Here is a 25,580-nt window from a genome sequence, read left to right on the forward strand (position 1 = left end):
TGGCCCAGGCACAGTGTGTGGGCTTCCATTTTTATGACTTCAGGTGTAAAGCAACACCTGGATCATAACTAAAGGAAATGATAAACAGAGTTAATGGGGCCACCCCCCGAGTTTACAGTTTCTGTGGCATTTAAAGACAGCTTCAAGTTCATGCTGCCCCATCTCTGATACGGACAGGTCAACGTGTTTCCTGGATATGCGAGGGGAAACAGTGGACAATCAAAAACAAGGGGGCAGGGTGGAACTTCGAAGGGGTCCAAATGGGAGAGGTGAAATTGCTCTCCTAGTATCATTTTAAGAACATAACTCATTAGGGGCAAGTCAAACACCCCCCATTTACTTGAAAGGGCAGGAGTGACGCGTCGCAACGGACACATGGAGGCCATTACCTAATTCTGCCATGGACACAGTTGGGGAAGTCTCTCCGTTGGTGAACGAACAGTAGGGAAAGAAGCCCGATGCTGGTGTGTAGTCACATATTGGTTCTGGTTTGATCCCATTGATATCAAGACCTGACTGGTCTGGGGAAGGCTGTATGTCCAGGTAGAAGCTGCTGACGGCCGAGTCTGCCTTGCTGCCCTCCGGGGTGTGCCCGTCAATGTAGCTGCTGAGGTCCTCATGAAGCTCGGTGAGCCCGTTGGCCGAGATGCTGTAGGTGGGAGTCAGCGGCTCAGCTTCTCCAGGCTGCTGTGGGGGGTCTCGCTGCTGCTGCTGCATCCGGTGTTTTTGTACTTCTGCGTACAAGCTGTCTCTTTGCTTTTTTGACATCCGGCCAAATTTTACAGCTGGAAGAGAAAAGCCAGACCACACCATAGACAATACGCTTCTCTTTGTTATTCTCTCCAGCATGCGTTGGGGGTTCCTTTTAAGTCTCAGACAATCTCCATCAAAAACCACATCGCCACAAAAATAAGGACATGATCCAGAGGTGAAAACGGTCCCACCCCACACAGGCTTGCTCCACATCCCAGAGGAGCTGCGTTTCAGAAACAGACCTGGGACTGGTGGAAGGGCACTGACCACGTCTGTCCTCCTGCTGTCACATAACCCGATGCTCAGTGGGAACCGCTCATGTGTGACTTGATAGGTTTGCTCATTCTCCGCCCATGCCGCTTGCCTCGACCACCTCTTTCTCTTCCCAGGGTTCAGACCGATGTGCAGGGATGCAGACTCACAGGGGTACATCGAGGCACAAGCAGCCGAACCTCAACTTTTATTCATTTCACTCATTCATTCATTTATTCCTTCCCAAACAAACAGCTGAAGCTGGGGCTTTGCTGCAAGACCTCAACAATGAGGCTTCTTTGCAATTCCCTGACTTATATCTCTAAGTCTACCTGACCTAAGAACCCCCGCGGAACCCTTGGGCCCACCTTTAAGTGACCTCTGCTCTTCTCATTTACCCTCAAGTAAAAAGAGTATCAGAATTTTGGGAAGGGCAAACACTGTGTTAAGATCCCTGTTGGGCAAATTTGTGTTTGCAATGTTTCTCCCTGGGATGTGTCCCCATATCTAAAGTGGAACAATGAGTGTAGTATCTTTCCTGTTCATTCAGAATCCCAAATGATCTCTCCTAAAACACCGGATAATTGATAAAAAGAACCTTATGATCTCCTGGTCTGAACTCTCCCACTAACCCATTTTCTCTCAGCCCGATTCTGTGTATGCAGAGAAAGCCTCTGCTGGAGGGACTAAGACCTCCTAACTGATTGTGGTTACACTGATACCTGACCAGGTGGATGAAGTCAGCCATTTGACCGTCATTATAATTCTATGAGTCTAGGGGCAGGAGGCAAGAGAGATGGAAGTGAAGTTGGGAACCAGGGACAACCACCTGGGTCAGCTGGCAGATTTGTTTCCTGCCAAGGAGGACGTGCTGTCCCTTCACACACAGGAAACAAGCGAGTGGGATCCGGGTCAATTTCCAGTTTCCACGGCTCAGGTAACAAACCTGGGGCTGGTTAGGCAGCCATGAGGCTGCTCTGAGCTCTGGGTTTCGGGCCTGTCACTGTACAAGCCCCGACATTCACGTCAAGCCCATAACATGTGTTGCTACCTCTGTGCAAAATTTCCAAGAGGTATACTGAAGGTATTTGTATTTTTTTTCTTTTAAAGAATACTCCAGAACACCCAGAGGGATTAATAACCATAGGTGAGACTCATTCTGCGTCTAGGTGACTCTGAACTGTGTTTTAACTTTTGCCTTAATATTAACAAGAGTAATTATACTATCCTCTAAGTGAAACGAAAGGATCAGTTCTTGAGAAAATGCACACACAACTTGTGATCTTAGCTTACAAGTTCACCATTTCTTTAACTCTTAGCTTATGCCTGACCTTGTTAGTTTAGTGTCACTGAAAGGTGAAATCTGCAGAGCTGCACCTCACAGGAATTTCTGTGTATATAAGTTCTGTGACTTGCATCTTCCAATGTCCCAAACTTTATTTTTGTGCCTATGTATTCTTAGTGACCATCCTGTGCATCGCTACCGACGTACGCCATAACTCGTGCCTGGACTGGTCTGCAGGCCCCAAGAACATCTGATTATGGGGAAGGCAGGCTTTCGGAACGCCTGCCCAGCCTTCTGAAATATTTTCCACAGGCTGGAATTCCACTGGAAGAGATGTTTCCTTCAAGGGGATCTCTTAAGAGAGCCATCCAGCCTGTATGTTCGTAAAAGTCCTTAAAATGTATCCGCTATACTTTCTGCCCAGTTTCCTTGTATAAGAATAACTGTCTTGAAATCTGGTGTTGATTATTCAATGCACTTAAGATAGTGTTCCAGGAAGATCTTGAAATGTTTTGCAGTTGAGTGATAGATGGCCTCTATTTCTTAAAACAGCTTCTTTTAAGGAAAAGAACATTTGTCATTGAGCCATGCTTTGCACTGTTTTCACACATTCTGTATGTACAAATACATGACTTTTTCTTTTGTTTTGAGACATATTTTGATGTGCCATTTGATTTCTTATTTGGTCTACTGCTTGTGCAGTAGTGTGTTGTATAGTTTTTACGTACTAAGTATTTAATATTTACATTGTAGATTTTCCAGCTTTGTTTTATTGTTGATCTTTAGTTTTGTACCATTGTGGTTGGAAAATATACTTGGTGTGATTTAAATTTGTGATATTTGTTATGTCTCTTTTTATGTGACTTAACCAGGGGATTCTTCTGTGTGTACTTGAAGAAAATGTGTATTCTACTTTTCTTGGATGGAACGTCTTAACGTATATCCAATAGAACCATGTATTCTGAAGTATGCCTTAAGTAAAAAATGTTCTTGTTGGAAAAAGAAGTAATAACTTTAACTGAGGGTACTCTTTTAAAATAAAGCATATCAGGGCGCCTGGGTGGCTCAGTCATTAAGCGTCTGCCTTCAGCTCAGGTCATGATCCCAGGGTCCTGGGATCGAGTCCCACATCGGGCTCCCTGCTCAGCGGGAAGCCTGCTTCTCCCTCTCCCACTCCCCCTGCCTCTCCCTCTCCCACTCCCCCTGCTTGTGTTCCCTCTCTTGCTGTGTCTCTCTCCGTCAAATAAATAAATAAAATCTTAAAAAATAAATAAATAAATAAAATAAAGCATATCAGAGAGGAGGGCGGTCGGGGGATGGGTGAAATAGCTGATGGGGATTAAGGAGTGTATGGAAATGTTAAATCACCATATTATACACCTGAAATTAATATAACACTGTATGTTTAACTACACTGGAATTAAAATTTAAAAACTTAATTAAAAGTTTTTAAAAAACCCCAAATATATGACTTTGATTTGTGATTCAAAATATCCAGTTAATATAAAAGCTAATTCATTCCAACTGCCGATAAGCTTTACTAGTTAGTGTAAAGCACTAGCAATTAGCCTTAACCATTAGCTCTGGCTTGTGCTTCTTACTGGGGAAAATGCCTATAAGAGGAATATTTATTAAGGCCCTCAGATGACATGTACCTTCAATCACCTTCAATCAGGTCATCAACCTGTAATGTCTTGAATGTTTAAAATCGGAAGGTGTTCTGACCACACAGATGCTTCTCCTCCATGCCACCCTCACCCCCAGCGGACCCCCAGTGGATTACGGAGGAGGAAGTAACCGGTTTCGTGGCACCCACAAGGCCTCCAAAGGAGTGGGGTCGAGTGGGGGAGGGGCAGATCTGGGTCCAGGGCTCAGAAGGCCCCTTCACAAGCCCATGCTACCGTACAACTCGAACTATGAGTGCTCACCATCTCGAGACATCCCTACGGCAAGGCATTTCTGTAATCGACAGTGTTGGCAGCGGTTTCTACTGGTTCGATCAATCAAACAGTTCTTCTGACGAGGACAGGAGTAGGTGGCATTGCTTTGCTGACTCCTCCTGAAAAAGCCCTGTGATTCAGTTATAAAACAGAAAACAGGTTAGTGTCAGTTTGAGCCGTAGGATACTAAAGACAGTATACTAAGCACTGAGCAGCATTAATGTTTCACGGAGAATTAAAAGTTATAGTAGATCATCCAGGAGACCATTAATGACATTAAAGTCACTTCTTTTTCTTGGGTAAAATTGATCCCTAGAGCCTAATCCCTTGTCCCTTACACATGTGAAACTTTCTTTAACTCCAACAGATGGCTGCCTATGTGATCAGGCCCTGTTCTTGACTCCTGATGACCAAACCATGTGCTTGATGGATCGGTACAAAGGCACTTATCTTTAACCTTTATCTCCAAAATATTTTTAGTGGAATAAACACAAAACAGTTCTCTGAGATGTCCAGAGATATGGAAAATGCTGTCTCATTGTAACTCATGGTAGCTGCAATCCTGCTATCCTGGGTTATTTCTGCTGACCCACTGAACACTACCACACTCCAGGCATCTTGCTTTCCCTAAGAAAGAATCTCCTGCCCTAAGAACTTAAATGACACTTGGATTGATTAGCTTGGCAGAGAAGTCAGAATGGGAATACTCCTCAACCCTTGAGAGTTTGGAAATACCAGGTATTCAGAATCATGGCCTTTATTTAACAAATCCAATCCCATGTTCATTGAGTTCCATTTACTTGCCTTTTTTAAAAAATTAAGATTTATTTATTTATTTGAGAGAAAGAGAGAGTGAGCAAGCATGAGTGGGAGGGGCAGAGGGAGAGGGAGAGAGAATCTCAAGCAGACTCCCTGCTGAGCATGGAGTCCGACTCAGGGCTCGATCCCAGGACCCATGAGATCATGACCTGAGCTGAGACCAAGAGTCTGACGCTTAACCAACTGAGCCATCCAGGCGCCCCTCCACTTACTTGTTAAGCACTGTTTTGGAAATGAGAGGGTGTGCAAAGATGCCTAAGGAGCTACCGACTTCAAGAATTTAATTTATTCATCCACTTATTCATTCATTCACTCTTGCTAACTTCTTGAGCTGGATCCTTACTACATCATTAATTTTCTGTGTTCATTCTTTTCCTAAAGCTGCACATTTTCTTTTTGGTTATCTTTTAGAATAAATTTTGCTATGTAGTATTTGCATTACCATTCATTTGAAAACATGCTCTAGGGGCGCCTGGGTGGCTCAGTTGGTTAAGCGACTGCCTGCGGCTCAGGTCATGATCCTGGAGTCCCGGGATCGAGTCCCGCATCGGGCTCCCTGCTCGGCAGGGAGTCTGCTTCTCCCTCTGACCCTCCTCCCTCTCATGCTCTCTGTCTCTCATTCTCTCTCTCTAAATAAATAAATAAAATCTTAAAAAAAAAAAAAAGAAAACATGCTCTAATTTTCAACAGATTTCTTCTTTAATACATTATTTAGAAGCACATCTCTTAATTTCTAAACATATGGGGGGTTGATTGTCTCTTTATTGTTGACCTATCTCTTAGTGGTTTTGCAAGCTAGGAAGGTACTGAAGAAAAGGAAGGTAACCAAAGTCCTTTCCATGATGCAGAGCCATGAAGGGTACAAAAGAGCATTATTATCTTCAAATCCTTAATGGTAAGGATACATGACCCCAGTAAAGGGGACACCAGTGGAGAGAGGAGAAGTAAAGTCCTGAAGAACTGACAGAGTAGCAGGCACACTGACAAAGGTACTTTCTCACCAAAAGATTTTTCTGGAGGTCACCTTGGCAGTTGTATCAAAATCCTTAAAAATATGTCTATTTATTGAATCAATAATTATCCTTTAGGGAATATATTTTAAAGGAATATAACAATATAAAGACCTATCTATAAGGATGTTCATCATAAGCACAGTCTGAAATATAATTTGGAAAGATGCTAAATGTCCTACATTAATGAGTTGCAAGAGTCATATTGGATATCCATATATTTGGAAACCAGTAAAATGGTATTTCAGAAATACAATTATTGACATAAAAAGGTGATAAAAATAAACATTTTTCTGTTTATCTGTGCTTTCTGATTTTTCTACAGTATGCAGGTGGAAAGGAATGTGAATTATGTGGGAAGAGCAATCTAGTATATCTGCTTTCTTTTGTGAGGAGTTGGTGACTGTGGGTTAAGTCAATGGTAATGATGGATATGACATCAGTTTCCACCTCTTTGTTTTGGACGCCAATCTAGAATGGGAGGGGGCAGGGCACTGACCTGTCATACACTCTTGGCTGTCTGCTGAACTACTCACTAGCCTAAACATGGGCAGGGCTGGGGGCCCAGGGTCTCAGACTGTGTGATGTGCTTTGAACCTCCCTTATATTAAGTCTGGCCTCTTCTGTGAAGCAATCTCACTTTTCTCAAAATATCTAAAGCTGTGGGCTTTTTGTTTGTTTGGTGTGTTTTTTCTTCTATGAAAAGGAAGTGAGAAGAAGTAAAGCTTTCTTTGGAGCTTAATGAAGAGAATTCAAGAAAATAAAAATGATGGGGCGCCTGGGTGGCTCACTCGTTAAGCGTCTGCCTTCGGCTCAGGTCATGATCCCAAGGGTCCTAGGATCGAGTCCCGCATCGGGCTCCCTGCTCAGAGGGAAGCCTGCTTCTCCCTCTCCCGCTCCCCCTGCCTGTGTTCCCTCTCTCGCTGTGTCTCTCTCTGTCAAATAAATAAATAAAATCTTAAAAAAAAAAAAAAGAAAAGAAAAATGATAACAGAGGCAGATAATCCTTAGAAAGAGATACGAAGAGGTCATGGGTCTAGGTATTCAGTTTGTCTGAGATACATAATCTGTCAAAGCTGAAAGGTGTCTATTTCTTGAGACTCTACCTTTCTTCAGACCCTCTGTGTTTGCTATCACCACAGGTGCCTAGGATCAGGAATTCCTTGCTTTTCCTTTAGTTGAGGCTGAATTTTGCTTGCTTCACAATGAACCTGCTCCATTTTATTCTAGGATTATCAAATATGGGGAATGTCTGAGTGATCTCTTCTTCTTTTTTTTTTTTTAAAGATTTTATTATTTATTTGACAGAGAGAGACACAGCGAGAGAGGGAACACAAGCAGGGGGAGTGGGAGAGGAAGAAGCAGGCTTCCTGCAGAGCAGAGAGCCCGATGCAGGGCTCGATCCCAGGATCCTGGGATCATGACCCGAGCCGAAGGCAGACGCTTAACGACTGAGCCACCCAGGCGCTCCTGAGTGATCTCTTCTTATTTGAATGGACTGCCAGGCTAACTCCCGACCCCTCACCTGTAGACCAAATCACAGCATTTGTCACCTTGCCTCCTAGGTTCTCTCCCCCCATTAAGAATTTCTTCTCAGAATCCTCTCCGGTTTCTCCACTTCCTTCAAAAATATGAAATCCAGAACTAGATACAGCTCTTGAATAATGGCTGGGTCATTAACAAAAAAGATGCTACTTTTTAGTTTCCACTTATTAAACGCCAATTAACATCAACCATCACTAATGAGTTCCAGGATGCTGGCATAGAAGCCATATAAAATCATCAGTTTAGAGATGCCTGGGTGGCTCAGTCAGTTAAGCGTCTGCCTTTGGCTCAGGTCATGATCCTAGGGTCCTGGGATCGAGTCCCACATTGGGCTCCTTGCTCAGCGGGGAGCCTGCTTCTCCCTCAGCCTGCTGCGTGCGCTCTCTGTCTGGCAAATAAATTAAATAAAATCTTAAAAAAAACAAACAAACCACCCATCAGTTTGCTCTACTACCAGGGAATGCTGAGAAGGCATGATGATGATGATGATGATGATGACGACAACAGATAAATTTTTAATTAGTGCTTTATTAATCACATATTTTTATTCCATATTTTTGATGCTTTGACCTCTTGGGGCCTTGTGACCCTGGAGAGATTGTATTTCCCAGGGCTTGCTAATTCTTAGAGATTGCAAACAACTTGCCTGGGAGCACACTTTTCATAGGCAAACCAACCAATCCAGAGCCCATACACCCAACCACCTCCTCTATGAGGCTCTCCTACTCTGAGGCACTATTGTCCCCTGCCCATTTCATCCCAGGACCAGATACCGGACAACTACGATGGCCCCTAGACTCCAGGGCTGGCTAAAGCTAGTCAACCTTAAATCTGCTTACCCTGCCTTGCCCATTCCTTACTAAGGGAAATGACAACAAAGTCTCCTGTGCATATTTGCCCCTTCTCTCTCTACCTCCTGACTGACCCTGCTGCTTCCCACTGTGGCCCTTCCTATTTCTAGGGTACTGTGAGTATAAAGCCTTCTTCCTTCATGACATTTTTGTGTCTGTGTGTCTTGCCTACCTGATTAAAACAAATCCCAGGTATCGTTAAAACAGTGCTTATTATGTGTCAGGTGCCCCTGTGCTTTATGTGGATGACGTCCTGTAATTCTAAAGTATGAGGAAGGTACTACCATTTCCTTGGTTTTTGGTACAGCGACTGTCTCAGAGCCCCACCTCTAGCATGGGGTAAAGGCAGGATATGAATTCATGTGGCTTAATTCCAGAACACACACTTTTATCCTTTTTATTTTTCTGCTGCCCTTGCATGTCATAAGGATTCCCACTTGGTTGTTCTCAGAGAGGGCAACCATTAAATTAGACAAAGAGACAGATATGAATAAAGTAGCAAGACTGATCTGCTCTGAAATTGCTGTTTTCCTCAGGTTAGCCCTGTTAGCAAGACTAAAGGCCACTGCCCAGGTATTTTACAGATTCTTCTTCTACAGCCAGATGTGGGCTGGAGTCACATGAGAAAACCAGTCTCATGAGCTCACCGTTTTCCCTCATTTCTGACCAGAGCCATTAGGTCTCCTTTTATGCACCTTATTTATTTCTAATTTATTTGGGTTCATTTGGAAAACAAATAAAACAGTAACAACAACAACAACAACAACAAACATCCGTCTAGGACACAGCGTCACTAAAGACCTCTATCGTGAGAGGCGTCTGAGTAATTATGCCATAAATCGCAAGGCAAATCTGTGAAGCATTCCACATGGGCTTTGAACACTGAGGCTGGAACTAAGGTCTGGCTTTCAAGCTGTCAACTTGGAAGAGACCTATACTTCTTTATATGGCTCAGCTTTGAAGGGTTTGGGGAAAGTAGGTGAGCAAATAGACACACTTTGCTCTTCACAACACCATTTATTCTACACTGAGTCAGCTGACAAGTGCCTGCTGAAAGTTCTGGGAGCGGCCAAGAGCCAGAGCAGAGATCCTGCTTTTGGACTGAGGCAACAGAGTCATGCCCACAAGGAGAGTTCTCACATACCGTGTGGGATGGGTCAAGTGGGGTTATAAGGTGAGAGCTATGAAGGGAGAGAGAGAGGGTAAGCCTGTGTGACTCAGATAAACCCTGAACTTTACATTTCAGACAGAATGAGGGCTTGGTCTTCCTTCTCTCTCTCTCTCTTTTGTTCTTTCTCTTCATTTCAGCATTCCTGGTGATTTCTCAGGGGCTTAAGGATTTGGGAAGTTAAACTAAAATATTTAAGGCTAATGAACACATTAAGAGGGGGAGGATTAGAAGAGCAAGAAGGACGAGGAAGAAGTAGAAAATATGGTAGGTATCTTCCCACCTAAAGGTAAAAATATACTCATAAATGTAGAAGCAGGATCTCTACTGACTGGGGAGCAATCCTGGAAAGGGTCTCAGTGAGAAATGAGTGAACTCAGATATAAGTTCTAGGGGTTGGGGAGTCTGAGGCCACACAAAGAGCAGGGACAGCACAAGCCAGTGCATGGAGTTTTAGGTGGAACTGAAGAGGTATGTACTAAGAAGAGAGAAACTGCTGAAGCTATGAGTAGCTAGAAAAGATATTAAGTTCACAGTTTTAGAGCTTTATTGCCAAAAGATGAACTAATGAATGACTTCTTTGGCTTTCTTAAAAGTTCACTTTTTATGGATGTCAAAATACACGGAGATGTGCCCCTGTGAACATGGTGGGCTTGAGCAGGGAGCCACCATGATGCATTTCAGGGTAGCAGAACTTGGTGTGACTGTGGCACACTACCACCACCTAGTGGCAGCATACCAACATGCAGTTACTGCAAATAGTTAATTTGAATGATACAAACAGGTCTTTAGAACTGAAGAAGTTGAGAAATTATCAGGTTCAGAGGTTCTCAAACAGATGGTGCATCCTAATCACCCATGAAGCTTTAAAAAAAATACACCTGAAATCTATTGAACCAGAACCTTTGGGGATATAGTCCTGAACATACACAGAGTTTGAATAATATGAAGGTGCCATTTTTGCAGGCCAAAAAAAAAAGGATATCAATTTATATGATAAATATTTTAACAAAGCTTCTTGAAGACTCCACTGCCTTCCCCATGTTAAGAACCACAGATCTACTCTAGTATTCTTATTATGTAGATAACAAAAATGAAGCTCAGAATGGTTAGTGACTTAAGGTTATCCCATGCCTGGTATATATTAGTGCTGACACTCAAAGTCCAGTGTCCTAATTTTAAATACAGTCCCCTCTCACTTAAGTATCTCTTCTGAAGTGTTGGGCTAAGAGAAGTGACATCACACAATCCCGACTTCCTCATACACACCAACTGTATCGATTTCCACAGACTCCAAGAGAACTCTGCAGTGTTTCCTCCCTTAGCCTTTCCAAGTGCCTTCCATTGAGTTTTATTTCTAATTTCTGCCTTCCATCCTCTGGAAACTTCTAATGCCTAACTTTTGACTTTATGAAATTATTCCTCACTCCTACTAGTTTGGAGTTCCCTGGGACTGGGACTGAGGCCATGGTGTATGGGAAAAGGCTCATTCCAGATTGCAAGAGCGGAGTGTTAAAATTTCAGGAATTTTGTGAACCAATCATTAAACATAACCATTATTAAAAATTAACTTATTGATTTTATTATTTTGCTCTTATCCATGTTCCTAAGGATATTTACATCAATTATATCTGGACGGTGGGGATACTACATAATGGGGTGCTACGTCTTTCCCTGCTCTGCTTTCACTGAGAGGTCATGTTGGGAGGCCTGAAATTGACCATGTATTGGGAGTATTTGTATTACAGAAACTGGCAAAAGCTACAAATCGGGGCTTGATTTATTATGCTTATTGTCTAGATTTAAAAAATGATAAAACAATAATGTGGGTTAAAGGTATTAAATATAGTATGTGTAGCCATCACATTGTGAACAGCACAACAAATCTGAGGAAATATTCTTCCAGTATTTAAAAGCCATTATCTGATTATCTGATTCAGGAAAGAGATCGCTCATGTCATCCCTGGTGAATGAGTGAAGTTCCAAAACACATCTTCCTTATCTCACTTTCCTCTCATTCATTAATGTAAATGAAAATATCAACATTCATGTTGGCACCACAGTCCTTCATCAACTGCAACCACAGGTACAGATGTAGGAGTTCAGCAAAAATTACTGAGAGCACTTAGCAAGGATCATTGGTCTATATGAAGTTTATAGTGCAGAATATTATAGATTTTACTATTGTGTGACATTACATCAGTGACAAATACATTGAAATTACGTACATACAGACAGACACTGTTTTCCAAACTCAGTTGTTAAAAACGGACCAGCACATGACTGGACTGGGCACAGCCCTTCTGCAGGTTTCCATCGGCTGTCTGAATGAATCCTCCCTACTTCAGATGGGCCTCTACCCAAAGTTGTGGTTTGACTTTCTATAGCTCTATCATCCCCCCACACGTAGACACACATATTCTTCAGTCACTTCAACTGAATGGTTTTATCTTCATTCCAATACAGAACGTAACGCAGCCCACTGCCCATTTCCTGGCCTTGTCTCCTCCAATGTTTGCTTGCTCAGTCAAGGGACCAACTTCATCCCAGTTACTCAAGGCAGAATGATAGGCTTCATTTCATCCTTGCCTCCTGCCTCCCGTACCCATGGAGTCACCATCTTAGGCTGTTTCTTACCATCTTCCTATTTTTCAAATCCTTCTACTGTTCTCCATCTTTACTGCAATTTTTAAGTTTACATGCGTACCATCTCCCAAATTGGTTATTATACAGTCTGCCTCCACTCACATTCCCTCCAATCCATTTTCACACAGTTACTGGGGACCTCTTCTCAAACATCAACCCGATCGGGTCACTTCCCTGCTTCTTAGCCCTCAATGGCTCCCTACTGATGACCAGGCTACGACCACCTGTCCAGGCAACTTTCTCTTACATTCAGTCCTCTTCTCGAAGTCACACTTTGGTCAAGCCTGAACTGCTGTGTTCACGGTTCCTCCAAGGGCAACCCCCCAATTCCCCCATTCCACCCCCACTTCCAGAAGCTCTCCCCTTCTCTTCAGGATTCACGGACATAATCACTTTCTCTGACTTTGCCCCTCCCAAGGTTGGTTGAGGGGCCCCTCCCATGTGCACCCTTATGGCCAGGTCTCCCTCACTGATTGCTTTGTTTCTTTGTTTCCAGGAGCTACCCCAGTACTTAGAGAAATCAACAAATACTTGCTGAATGAATGACCAGAGGGAAAAATGACTGTACTGATTAAAAACCGTGGTGGCAATCATATATTGAACACCTATTCAATACCAGGCACCGTGTAGGACACTTGGCAAACATTGCTGATCTGCAATTCACGTCAACTTTGCAAAGTAGGTATTTCTCTTCCTGTTTTACAATGAGAAAATTCAAGTGCAGAGAGGTTAAGCCATATGTTGGAAGTCACACAGCAGGTAAGGGGAGGAGCCAGGATTTGAATCGATGAACCCTGGTGCATCTTATCCCAAATGCCATAGATTTCTTAATACAGTACCAAAAAAGCATCGAGACAAACATGCAGGGCAGATCGAACAGAACAAGATAAACAACAAAACCAAACAAACAACCCCCAAAGCCACCACTTTTTCAGTTCTGTAGTCAAAGTTCCATATAATGGTTTAGACACCGGAGAGGGAGGTGACACTTCATAGGGTGTCGAATACCATGTTTACATAAGGTAGGAAAACATGGTCATTTGCTAGATCTACTCAATAAGAAGCTTTGAAATATAAGTGGCGTTTCCTATCGGAGTTATTAATAGTTTTGCCCAAAAGTGCGAGTTGGCTGGACAGAGAACTATGGGTGTGCTTGGGGAGGTGCTCTGAGGGTCTTGCTCTGAGGGGCTCCCCTCCTGTTTGGGGCTCCTTCTCAGTAAGGCAGAGGCTGAAATGCTGATCTGATGTTTGGTCTTTTGACAATTTTCACTTAATGAATTGATTCCTACAGTTCATTAACATACCCACTTCCACTTCTGTATACACATATGTCTTAATTAGCTGTTCATTGGCTGTTTAATTACAAGAAAGCAGCTGACAGCTGCCTTGCTGAATTCTAATGGCAGACGCTTTGGAACGGCTACACATTTGCTTTTGACAACCAAGATTTATTCATAACTCTATGATTTATTATGAATGTTCCTATGCCTGCCTGAATTATTGTATTTTCTTTTTTTTTTAAGATTTTATTTATTTATTTGAGAGAGAGAATGAGATAGAGAGAGCATGAGAGCGGGGAGGGTCAGAGGGAGAAGCAGACTCCCCGCCGAGCAGGGAGCCCGATGTGGGACTCGATCCCGGGACTCCAGGATCATGACCGGAGCCGAAGGCAGTCGCTTAACCAACTGAGCCACCCAGGCGCCCAGAATTATTATATTTTCCAATACAACTGAAAAACTGGAATTTGGGGGGACCACTGAAGCAGGTGTATGTCTCCCTCTCACAGCGGAGAATCCCTTCTGTAAATGACAAACTGTTACAAATTTATTTCTCTGGGGAACTTTCTGTTGAGAACATTCAGAGGTATGGGGAGGGGGGAGAAGAAATATCTTTGGATAAACATGGGCAGAGAGTTTTAAAGTTAAGAAAAAAAATAACTGTTGATTTAATTTTACTAAGGGATAAGGAGAGAGCATAAATAGATTTAAATCAAGAGACAGGAAGAAGCAGAAGAAATGACAGAATTAAAAAGGGGGGGCAGCAATGATAGTCCTCAAGGAAGCAAATGAAGAAGGGAATTTGTTCTTTAGGAAAGAATAGGAAGCCTCTTTTGCAAAAGTAGCTGGTACAACTCTATACTCACAGCTAGCAGCAATAAATCATGGAAGCGTAGATCTCCTGAACTACTTTCCCCTTCAGTAATGACGGGCCTCCCTGTAGAATTGTATGTGCAAATGATCTCTGATTAAAGCTGACCTCGTGTGTCATATTTGGTAAGTGTCGATGTCTGCTTTGCCGTACTGTGATCTGCCACACTCAGACTCAATCCAAATGAACACATTCAACAGCGGTGATCCCCAGGCAAGCATGAGGAGCCCTGCCCTGAGCCACACGCTATGTTAGAGCCCTACTGACAACAAGGCCATAAGCCCAGCATTGTCTGTGAGCTGAGGAAGGACAGCAGTTACTGAGACATGATTAAGACCACAACAAAGCAACAAAAAATACAGGGGAAAAAAAAAATCCAAATCATCTTGATGGACATTGGGGTTTCACACATTCTACTATTTGTGCATCTCATCACAGGACTGGAAGAGTGAGCGAAACGAAAGTTTTTTCTTACCACCTGGTATTTAACAGAACTGAAACGCTGACGTCACAGGATGCAGTAACAGCTAAGTCTAATTTTCATTTTAAATGGCTAGCTCTAATATTCGGGCCAGGTGCTATAAAACATTAAGATAAAAATGTTGGGCATGAATATATCAATGCTGAAAAGCGGTTAAAATTGGTCCAAAGCTAGTGACATTTCACGACTGAAAAAAATATTACAATCCTCTAAAAAACAATTTGAGCCTAAATGGAATATTTATGGACATTTCTTTTTAGCCTAATACATACAAACCTCCAGAAACTGCTTTAACTCTTTCAGGGAAAAAAAAGGGGGGGGGGGGGGGGGAAAAGTACCAATTTTGAATTCTGGATATCTTTAAAAAGGCTTTTCACTGTTAATCTCAGCATATTGGTTTTTTTTTTTCCTTTTTTTTTGTTTTTTGTTTTTATTTAAATTCAATTTAAATAAAAAGTTTCAGAGGTAGAATTTAGTGATTCATCAACCTCCCCTCCAGCAACCCTCAGTTTGTTCCCTATAGTTAAGAGTCTCATATGTTGTTAATGCAAAGAAACGACTCCAAATTCTTCCTTCACTGGATGGAAAAGGAAACTTTGCCTAAGACATCGTCTTAAGTGTAATTAATTGATGAAAAAGTATTTGACAAACAAATGTTACTCTATTCTTATCCTATTAAGAGCAAAAGGTCCTAAATGTAATCAGAAATCAATCCTATCAACCCTAAAACTTGATTGCACATTATCACTTAAAAAGTTATAACTGAAATTGTAGATCCAAAATGTCTAAAGGATATAGATTAAAAAACTGTTTCTATTGGGAAATAAATTTTTCATCATCATCATCACTGTATCTAATGATGAAGCTAGGAACGGAAGTGGAATGAAAAATAGGACCACTTCTCAGAGGAAACCTCAACCAGTGTCATTTTTCTATAAACACTTCAGCATTGTTATTCACTTTGAAGACTGAACCTCACCCCTAACATCCACAGACCCTTGTTTTATTTCTGGCCTTTTCCTCTGCCTGCCCATTCCATGGCCTGGCCCCTCTTCCCAGGCAGGCCTGCCCCAGCTTACCCCACACCCCCTCCTACTGCTCACCCAGAGCTGGGACTAAATTCTGTTCCAAGAGCTCAGAAACATCTTCAGTGACAGACCTAAGCCCCTGCAGGCCTAGATTTTATGTTTTTCTGAAATGCAGTATTCAAGGCATGACCAAAGCTCGTACACTGTTCCTTCATTATTTCAAAAGAACAAGTAGCGGCTCCTGGGTCGCTCAGTCGGTTAAGCCTCTGACTCTTGGTCCAGGTCGTGATCTCAGGGTTGTGGGATCGAGCCCCGGGAGGGCTCTGCGCTCAGCATGGAGTCCGCTTAAGACTCTCTCCCTCTCCCTCTGCTCCTCCGCCCCCCATGCTTGTATGTGCAGAATTCTCTCTCTCAAATAAATTTTTAAAAATCTTAAAAAAAAAAAAAAAAGAACAAGTAAAGTACCTTTCTAATAAAAACCTTGGTATAATTGAACCTTTAAAAATTTGGGAATGGCATACCCGTCCTTATTTTCCATTATCCACAGAAAGTGACCCTCTGCTCCAGTCACACTGGGTTATATGCTGTCCCCAAAAGACAACCAAGACATCCCCACCTCTGGGTTCTTGCTGCCTCGTGGGTATGTGCTGTTTGTACCACACCACAGATTATAGTCTCACTCTGGGATTTAGTTCTTTTTAATATATACTTTAAATACACTTCACTGAGGCATAAATTCAATTCAAAAACGCACCACTGTGAAGAGCCCACCTTGATGAATTTTGAGACTGCATACAGCTGTGGAACCACCACCACAGTCAAGACGGAGCATTGCCACAAGCCACAAAAAGTGTCCTTCTCTTAGTGGTCATGCCTTACCTCGTTCCAGGTTACCACATTTGCTTTCTGCCATTATAGCTTTAAAATTTTTGCTTCTTCTACAATGACATATAAGTGCAGTTATGCAGTAATTGTTCTTCTGTTTCTGGTTTCTTTCATTCATCATCATGTTGTTTTGTTTTTTTTTTTTTTAAGATTTTTATTTATTTATTTGACAGAGAGAGACACAGTGAGAGAGGGAACACAGCAGAGGGGAGTGGGAGAGGGAGAAGCAGGCTTCCCGCCGAGCAGGGAGCCCGATGTGGGGCTCGATCCCAGGACCCTGGGATCATGACCTGAGCCGAAGGCAGACGCTTAACCGACTGAGCCACCCAGGCGCCCCCATCATCATGTTGTTTTGTGCACATCCTCTCTTATGGCTAAGCAGCATTCCATTCCATCGATCTTATTCATCCGTCCACCACACACTTTTATCCATTTTTCAGTTGATGGGCATTTGGGTTGTTTCCAGCTGATGGCCATTATGAATGAAGGTACTACAAATATTCATATAAAAGTCTTTCTAGGACAGGTGTTTTTGTTTCTTTCGGGTAAATACCTAGGATGGGCCATTAGGTCATATGTGAGGCTGATAACTTATTCTATTCCCACCTTTTTTCAAAGGGGCTGTACAATGTCACAGCCCCCTCCCAATCCCCCCCCCCCGGTAATGTAGGAGACTGAAAAATTCACCAGTTTCTCTGCATCTTCATCATGTTTGTTATAGGCAGTGTTTTTGTTCTTCTTCTTCTTGTTTTGTTCTATTTTAATTTTAGCCTTTCAGATGAATATGTCATGGTATTTCACTGTGGTTTTATTTACATTTCCCTAATGATTAAAGATGTTGAGAATATATCCACATGTTCATTGGTTCCTTGTCCAGCTTTTGTGAAGAGATTGTTCAAGTTATTGTTCCTTTTTATTATTTTTGTCCTTTTATTTTAAAATTTATTGTTTTCTTTTATTTCTTCCAGTATATGGCTTGCCTTTTCTTTTTACTAATGATACCTTTTGAAAGGTACAAGTTTTTAATTTTGATTAATTCCAATTTGTTATTTTTTAAAATAAGGGAAGGATAGGGGCGCCTGGGTGGCTCAGTCATTAAGCGTCTGCCTTTGGCTTAGGTCATGATCCCAGGGTGCTGGGATCGAGCCCCGCATCAGGCTCCCTGCTCGGCGGGAGGCCTGTTTCTCCCTCTCCTACTCCCCCTGCTTGTGTTCCCTCCCTTGCTGTATCTCTCTCTGTCAAATAAAATCTTAAAAAAAATAAAAATAAAATAAGGTAAGGACTTCGGTGTGTGGTCTGAGAAATATTTGTACGACTATTGTTACAAAAATATATGATTTTCTCTAGAAATATTATAGAGTTACGTTTTATGCTTAGGATATTCTTTAAGTTAATATTTGCTTTCAGTGAGAGGTATAAATGTGAAGTTCATTTTTTTTCATATGAATGTCCAGTTGTTCCAGCAATATTATTTGAAATAACCATCTTTTCTTCATTGAATTCAACTGGCATCTTCGTCAAAATTTAATTGACCTTAAATGCATGGATCTCTTTCTGAACTGCCCCCTCCCTTTTATAATTTTTTTCTGGTTTATTAAACCTAGGATTTAGTTCTTGCATTGCTCCTTTGCAGACCTCATCTCTACAACTAGACCATAAACTGCTTGAGGTGGCTCAGGTCTTCTATGTCTCTGGATCCCTTACAGTGCTTATATAGTGCGTGGCCCCAAGGGGGTGCTCATATTTTTGTTTTTAGTAGAAGAGTATACATAACAAATAGCAAATGGTCACAAAAAAATCAAGACTGGACCCATAGATGTTCTGGAAATGATATCTGACTAGAGCAGCATGACTCAAGCCTATGGAATTTGGCTAGCAATGATTGTAACAACAGCCAACAGTTATTGAACGATTGTTACATGCCTGGCACTTTTCTCCGTGCCTAAATGCATGTGTTACCTAAATGCATGTGATAACCCTGGGAAGTAACTACAATGTCCATCCTCATTTTACAGATGGGGAGACAGAGGCACAGAGAGGTTGGGCAGGTGCTCAAGCTGGTAAAGCAGAACTAGGATTCAAACCCAGGCAGTCCGGTTCCAAAGTCAGAGCATAAGCATGTCACAATACTGTCTCTCTACAGGTAGCAAAGGGGACTTGGAGAGGGTGGGCTGGGAATACCCAGAAACCAGAGAAAAGAGCTACCAAACTTGCATCATTTTTGCGGTTTATGTGCAATGTTTACCTGAGCAGATATGTGGTAAAATAAATCATCATTTCAGCAATTAAATAGGTTCTTTGGTTTCTTAGGGTTTCAGGTGGTTGACTTTAAAATGCAATTTAAAATACATTCATAAAATGATTACCTCAGAAAATGACTGAGTCACTTTCTTTCTTTTCATTAGATATCTATTTATATATATACATAATTAGAAAATTTCCAAATGTCTAGTGATCCTATCACAGAGATAAATTATTTATAATTTATGATGCTATAACCACCCTCACCTGGTTAGAGCATGATAAATCATTAACATCAACGGCAAAAGCAGAAGTCTCTTGATTTCACCACAGCCAGAAGTGAAAATATTAACTATAGCAGAGGGAAACTATAATTGCAGACCAAATACTATATGCATCAAGTATAAACACATACCACTGTGTAGTCCCAGACTGGGCCTAGGCTCAATCTGTCAATAAAATTAAGTTTTAATTGTTTGGTGATTTCCGTTGTATAAAGTCAAAAGGACAGAAGAACAGAGCCACAGATAACCAAAATACACTTTGGCATCGGGGCTGTACAAGATCGGGGCGGGGATCTAGAAAAATGACAACAATAAAATAATAGCTGCCCCTTGTGTTCTTATGGCTTTAATTTTCGTCATAAATAAACATTGGGGGTAAAAAGAAAACACACACTGTTTCTGCCTATGTAAACCCAGCCGTTCTCAGGCAGTCCAGATTTTATTGAACAGCATGTTGTTCATGAATCTCCTGCACTGGTGCGTTATTTTGCACAAAGCAGACCTCACCCCCACCCTGGCCCAGCCTCAGACGCTTATCCGAGGTGCTTGCTTTAGTTAGCACCTAAAACCACACGTGGCATTCCTAGAAGACTCAGAGAGAGTGGTCAGTTTCTCAGGACAGAATGAAAGGACATGTGGTTAATGCCCAGGGCCCTGCCCACTGAAGAACATAACTAGGCAAGATGCAATGCACAGAGTCAAGTTTGCTTGGAGCTTCTGCTGGGGGGGGGGGGGGGGGAAGGGCACTGTTGTCTGTATGCCCTTCACCAAGGAAGGCTGCGCCATCTTGGACCGGGACGAGAAGGTTCGGGTGAGGGGGAAGGGTGACAGGTGCCCAGCCACATCAGCCGAATTAACTCTGAAAGTCAACGGGATGACAGTTGTCCCAGGGTGGCATAAGCCAGGCAGCTGATTTCATTTTGTGGACTTTTATTTACTTAATTGATTAATTTTGAGGGAGGGCAAGCGGAGGAAGTAAAAAGACATCATTTTTTTTTCCTTGGTAATCTAGAACCTGAGGCCTTGAGGGTTGCTATAATGATGAACAATTCAAAATCCTCTTTAAGTGGCAAGCCCCCTATTTCTAAAAGGCAGGTGATGACAAAGAAAAAGTGTGTTTGGCGGCGTGTAGAAAGCTCGAGCATCACCAGGATGGGATCAATATGAAGTATCTGTACATGTACAAAGCAGCACGTTCAGATGATTAACAGTAAAACAAAGACTTAAGGAAATTACAAGGCAAATTTCCCCGAAGTCTCTCAGTAGTTATTTGTGTCTGATGGTGATTTTGTATTTTATGACATTATATTTTCTAATTTCACCGAAGGAAGCTAACCAAACGCATGGATTTTATTTATTTATTTATTTATTGTTTTTTTTTTTTTTTTTGGCCACCTCAAAATGCCTTAGGGCTAATTCAGGCCTGGTTCAGTGGCAATCAGCTGTCTCAGAAGCTGCCTGCAGGTTTAAATAGCTTCTCGCCTGTTTATTTTGCACTGTTTTATCCTGTAAGCTGTCTCAAGGCCCTTCCAATATAAGCAGGAGGATTTAAATCTTAATAAATTGAGATTTGAATAACAGAGGCAATCTGGGTTTGGAGGTCTTGAATGATTAGGATAAACATCTCTATTCCCATTCCCAAATTACGCATGTGCTGTAATGCGTTGCCCTCGATCAGCATCAGTAATAATTAAAATAGTATCAACAGCAATAAGAAGGATAATATTTAGGTTTACATAGCACTTTTCAGTTTATACGGACTTTTATTTACAGTTTTTTATCCTATCCCTGGAATAGTTCTAAGAGGTAGGAAGAACAGGTGTTAACGCCCACTTTATAGATGAAGAAATTGAGTCACTAAAAGATTAAGACAAGCCCACAACAAGAGGGACATGTGGTGGCATTAGGACCAGAACCCAGTTCTTTCCAATGGCTTTGCCATAATTTGGCCAGATGTAACAACATATGTGTGCCAAAAGTAAGACTTTCAATCACATTCTGATTAAACTATCAGAAATACCTTTTTTTTTTTAAAGATTTTATTTATTTATTTGAGACAGAGAGAATGAGAGAGAGAGAGCACATGAGAGGGGGGATGGTCAGAGGGAGAAGCAGACTCCCTGCCGAGCAGTGAGCCCGATGCAGGACTCGATCCAGGGACTCCAGGGTCATGACCTGAGCTGAAGGCAGTCGCTTAACCAACTGAGCCACCCAGGCGCCCCAGAAATACCTTCTTACAAAGCTTGTAATAGGGACACTACAGAAATCTAGAATCATTTCTTTTTTAAAAAAGATAACCAAAGGGATTGTTCATCAGTTCCATCAAATCCAGGACTGGAGGTGACAAACAAGCAATGTTCAAATACTCTTCTCTAGCCTCCTGTTATTTTGATGGAAGACATAAAAATATATATGACTTTCTTAATTGTAATTTAACACCAAAATATTTATCCTGTCCTGTCGTCTCTCATCACTCAAAATGCCGAGGAGTTGAATTTTCAGACATAGTAGAAGTCACATCACAAAGATACATTCTAACATTAATAGAAACAACAACAACAATTAAAAAGGCTTACCTTGCAGCCTTCACATGTAATGACACCATAATGGATTCCTGATGATTTGTCTCCACAGATCTTGCAAGGAATAATTTCAATTTGAGCTGCAACAGAAGCACGCAACCAGTTAATTACATTTTCTTTTAAACACCTTATAAAAGCGTTCCCTGATCAGCATTTGTATAGTGAAAACTAATAACCTGCTAAACATTATACTGCATTAACTATTCATTGCTGAACTGTGAGGGTCCCCCTAGAGCCCTGGACTAAATTATGGCTGCTCGTTATATAATAGCTTTCGGGTTATTAAAATGGGTCATTTGAGAAGGTGTTTAAAAACCCACAAGAAGACTGGAATCAGCATTTCAAAGCCTTCAAGAACTGGAGAGCTCGCAGTTTAGGCCTCAGAGCAAAGCAGATACTAAAATGTTTCCTCCGATCTCATTTTCCATCATTATTTTTAAAAGGTCATAAATCTGTCTTGGCTGAGCATCATAGCTCCACTGGTAGGGAAGAAAGTATACTCCAAAAAGTCAAGACTACTTAGGAAAATGATTCAATTCAAAATATTAATAAGTTACATATGCTGGCAAGTTAAGAATGCCTTAATTATCTTTTTTAATTAATGTAGTTGGCATGTGTTGAAAATCAGTCCATTTGTGTACAATCAAAACCTTTCAACCATAAAGTTAATATCCTATCTGAATTTAATAATGGTGAATCCTGGTGAATAGTATATGTAGTTTCTCAGTTCTTTATGTTGGAAACGGATTGGTATAGTGTGCATATGTTTCTAACCAACTGATCATTTGAAGATGCTTCATGTTGGAAGACCACCCAGTAACTAACAGATATCACACCAAAGTTCTCAAATATGACAAAGCACATTTCTAAGCAAACACAATATACCTTGAGCACAGTTGGTTGGAAAGAACGTAATTAAGGATTAAAAAAATAACCTCAGAAATAATTAGGCAAAACAAAGTTCTTGGCCCACCTATTAAATATAATTTACATGTGAAATAAAGAAGCCCAATACTGAGCTGTATACACAGGATGGCAACGTTCACCAGGGTACCCGGAATGTTCCATTACACTAAGTTTTATTTTCCATGGTTTTCACTACGGATATCATGTCAGATTACTTAATCACACACACAAACACAATATTGTAAGAGCGTAAGTGTACTTCATTTTCATACAGCCCCTACCTAACCCCATGCCTTACACAAAGCAATGACTTATCAACAAGGAATATGTTGCACAATGTAAGTAACACACACATACATACAGCCCGCTCTTTCTTCCGCTGTAATCCCATAACCTGGAATAATTTCCACAACCATTTACTCTGGATTTGATGCGATGTTCGCATTCAATACTCAGAAACAGTATACATTAAATTACTGGATTTAACCTCATTATAAACCATGTGTACCTGCTAACTTCCTTTCAAGGGGACTAGTACAAGTACTGTGGTGACTTTTAGGGAGTGCAAGCTATTCTAGAAGGAGAGTCCCTTTTCATGTCTATCACTTTTTTTTTTTTAAAGATTTATTTATCTATTTTAGAGAGTGAGGGGGAGAGAGAGAGAGTGAGCGAGCACGGGGGGGTTGGGGAGGGTAGGGGCAGAGGGAGAGGTAAAGAAGGGAGAGAGAGTCTTAAGCAGACTCCACGCTGAGCGCGAAGGCTGACATGGGGCTAGATTTCACGATCCTGTGACCACAACCTGAGCCGAAACCAAGAGTCAGACGCTTAACCGACTGCGCCACCCCGGTGCCCCTCACGTCAATCACTTTTAGTGTTGACATAGTGAGCTTCATTGTCCAGAGTTAGAGATTGTTCAAAATCTTACATCCGATATATTTTCCGTAATGGGTAAGCTTTCTAATGGTTTCTTTGTGTACTGTCCATTCTGAGTTCTGCAGCTTAATGTGTTATAAGGTCACATTTAACAAAAATGATAATTTCTAAGTCTGCCTCATCTTAGTGTCTTGTTTGATTTCTTCAAGGAACTTCTTTATGAAATCTGAACTCTAATAATGCTTCACATTGATGGCCCCTCTGATATTTTTAATATAGTCAAGGCCAAGTTTTGTGTCAAATACTGTCTGTAGCTCTAGACAGAGTTACGTCCAACCCTTCTGAGACACAAAAGCCAAGCGGTGGTACAGACACTCTGAAAGGTGTTATCAGCTGAGAGTGATGGCCTGGATTTTCCCACAGGGATTAACTAGTCTGTAATGAGAACAAGCCTCCCCCACCCTAACCCCTAAGGAATAGATTAGGCAACATAAAGTACTTGGACCATCTATTAAACAATATTTATATGTGAAATAAAAAGACCGACACTGAGCTGCTTCTGCTTACGTCTCACCTCAAGCCGTAATCACAGAAACCAGACACAAACTTCGCTAAACCCTGTAGTTTAAGTCAGCATCAAAACGATGGGAGGCAATTAAAGCAACCTCAGTGCTGAACTTGGGCCTTTCAAGATCTACCTTCCTTCCAGCTTAACAATGGAGAGATCAAGCACCTCTACTTAGTTCTTTATAAGATATGAAGGCCCTGGGCAGACCATATTGGGAACGCTGAGTAAAACTATCTGGATTGGATGGAGAATCATGTATTGCTGTTCATTCTGCCTGGGCTCATAGTGGCTTATGCATGAGAAGTGAAATGATGATGTTTAAGGCAGGACCAAAATGCCTGCCAATGGCTTCCTGTGATCCCACAAGTGATATGGAGATCTGGCACGGAGGGGTCTGTTCATGATGGCGGTGGCCCTGGGAGCCTCGCCTGGCACCTCCACCCTTGGAATGACTCATGGCCTGGCTGAGGGGGCGAGAGGTGGTGGTGCGGGAGGGTCAATGTAGCACACTCAGAGTTTGGTGCCTAAGACTGCATAGGACTGCTGGCCTGAGTCGGGCTTCCAAACTCAGCCTTCCGTCAGCTCCCAGGGTCTTGGCATCTGGAGGGCACTCAAGCTGAGACGTATTTCCCAAGATTTATGGAGGCCAAGATGCTTAGTATGAATGGACTCGCTGTAGATTGACCTGTATTTTCAAGCAGGGGCCATTGGCCTAGACCTTTAACCCCCACTGTGTTTGTACTTAGCTCCCGTGGACAACGCTGGTCAAAGAATGGGAATTAGAAAAGCTTCACTAGGAGTCTCATGGTAAGGTGATGGGAGGGTTCTCCAAAGCAAAGTTCAAGTACTCTGATTGGTCAGATGCAACGATTCAACTAGCTTACCCTCTGGGTTGACTCTCTTATCTCAGAAGACAATTTCAGTGGCGAGTGCTCTTTAGGAAATGATTAAAATCCACCTGCTCCAAAAAGCAAACTCCCTGAATGTGATGTGATCACATGTGTTGGTATTTCCAGAAAGCAAACATTTGCAGATTCGACCAGGGCACTTACTCAATCTTCCATTTAATCCAACAATGCATAAAAGCTACTTCCCTGCACCTTTTAGTCAATTTACAGAATTCAAATGTATCAATGAGGAAAAAAAAAATGCCTTGCCGTATTTTTTCCAAAAGAAAGCAGTTTAGTTCCTTAACTTTGAGTTTTCAGACCAATAAGAGGGAAAAGGACAAAAATCCCTTTGCCCTTTGCTTTCTATCCCCCAGGCTTTTTTCATTTTCTAACAGGCAGTGTTGTTTCTTTTCAAAATAATCTTC

At 41.8% G+C, this 25,580-nt stretch overlaps 1 protein-coding gene across 1 annotated transcript in view; it reads right to left on the bottom strand.

The window, feature by feature from the left end:
- The window catches only part of RORA (RAR related orphan receptor A), a 101,341-nt gene that overhangs the window by 19,835 nt on the left and 55,926 nt on the right, over positions 1 to 25,580 (bottom strand). Inside the window, exons 2-4 of the mRNA XM_034994063.1 lie at positions 21,913 to 21,998; positions 4,219 to 4,360; positions 390 to 785 (exon numbers count right to left, since the gene is read on the bottom strand). Of these exons, the coding sequence (XP_034849954.1) occupies positions 390 to 785; positions 4,219 to 4,360; positions 21,913 to 21,998 (624 nt within the window). The remainder of the gene's footprint in view (positions 1 to 389; positions 786 to 4,218; positions 4,361 to 21,912; positions 21,999 to 25,580) is intronic.

Source organism: Mirounga leonina, unplaced genomic scaffold (assembly GCF_011800145.1).
Source record: "Mirounga leonina isolate KUSES-001 unplaced genomic scaffold, KU_Mleo_1.0 Mir_91, whole genome shotgun sequence".
NCBI classification, from domain to species: Eukaryota; Metazoa; Chordata; class Mammalia; order Carnivora; family Phocidae; genus Mirounga; species Mirounga leonina.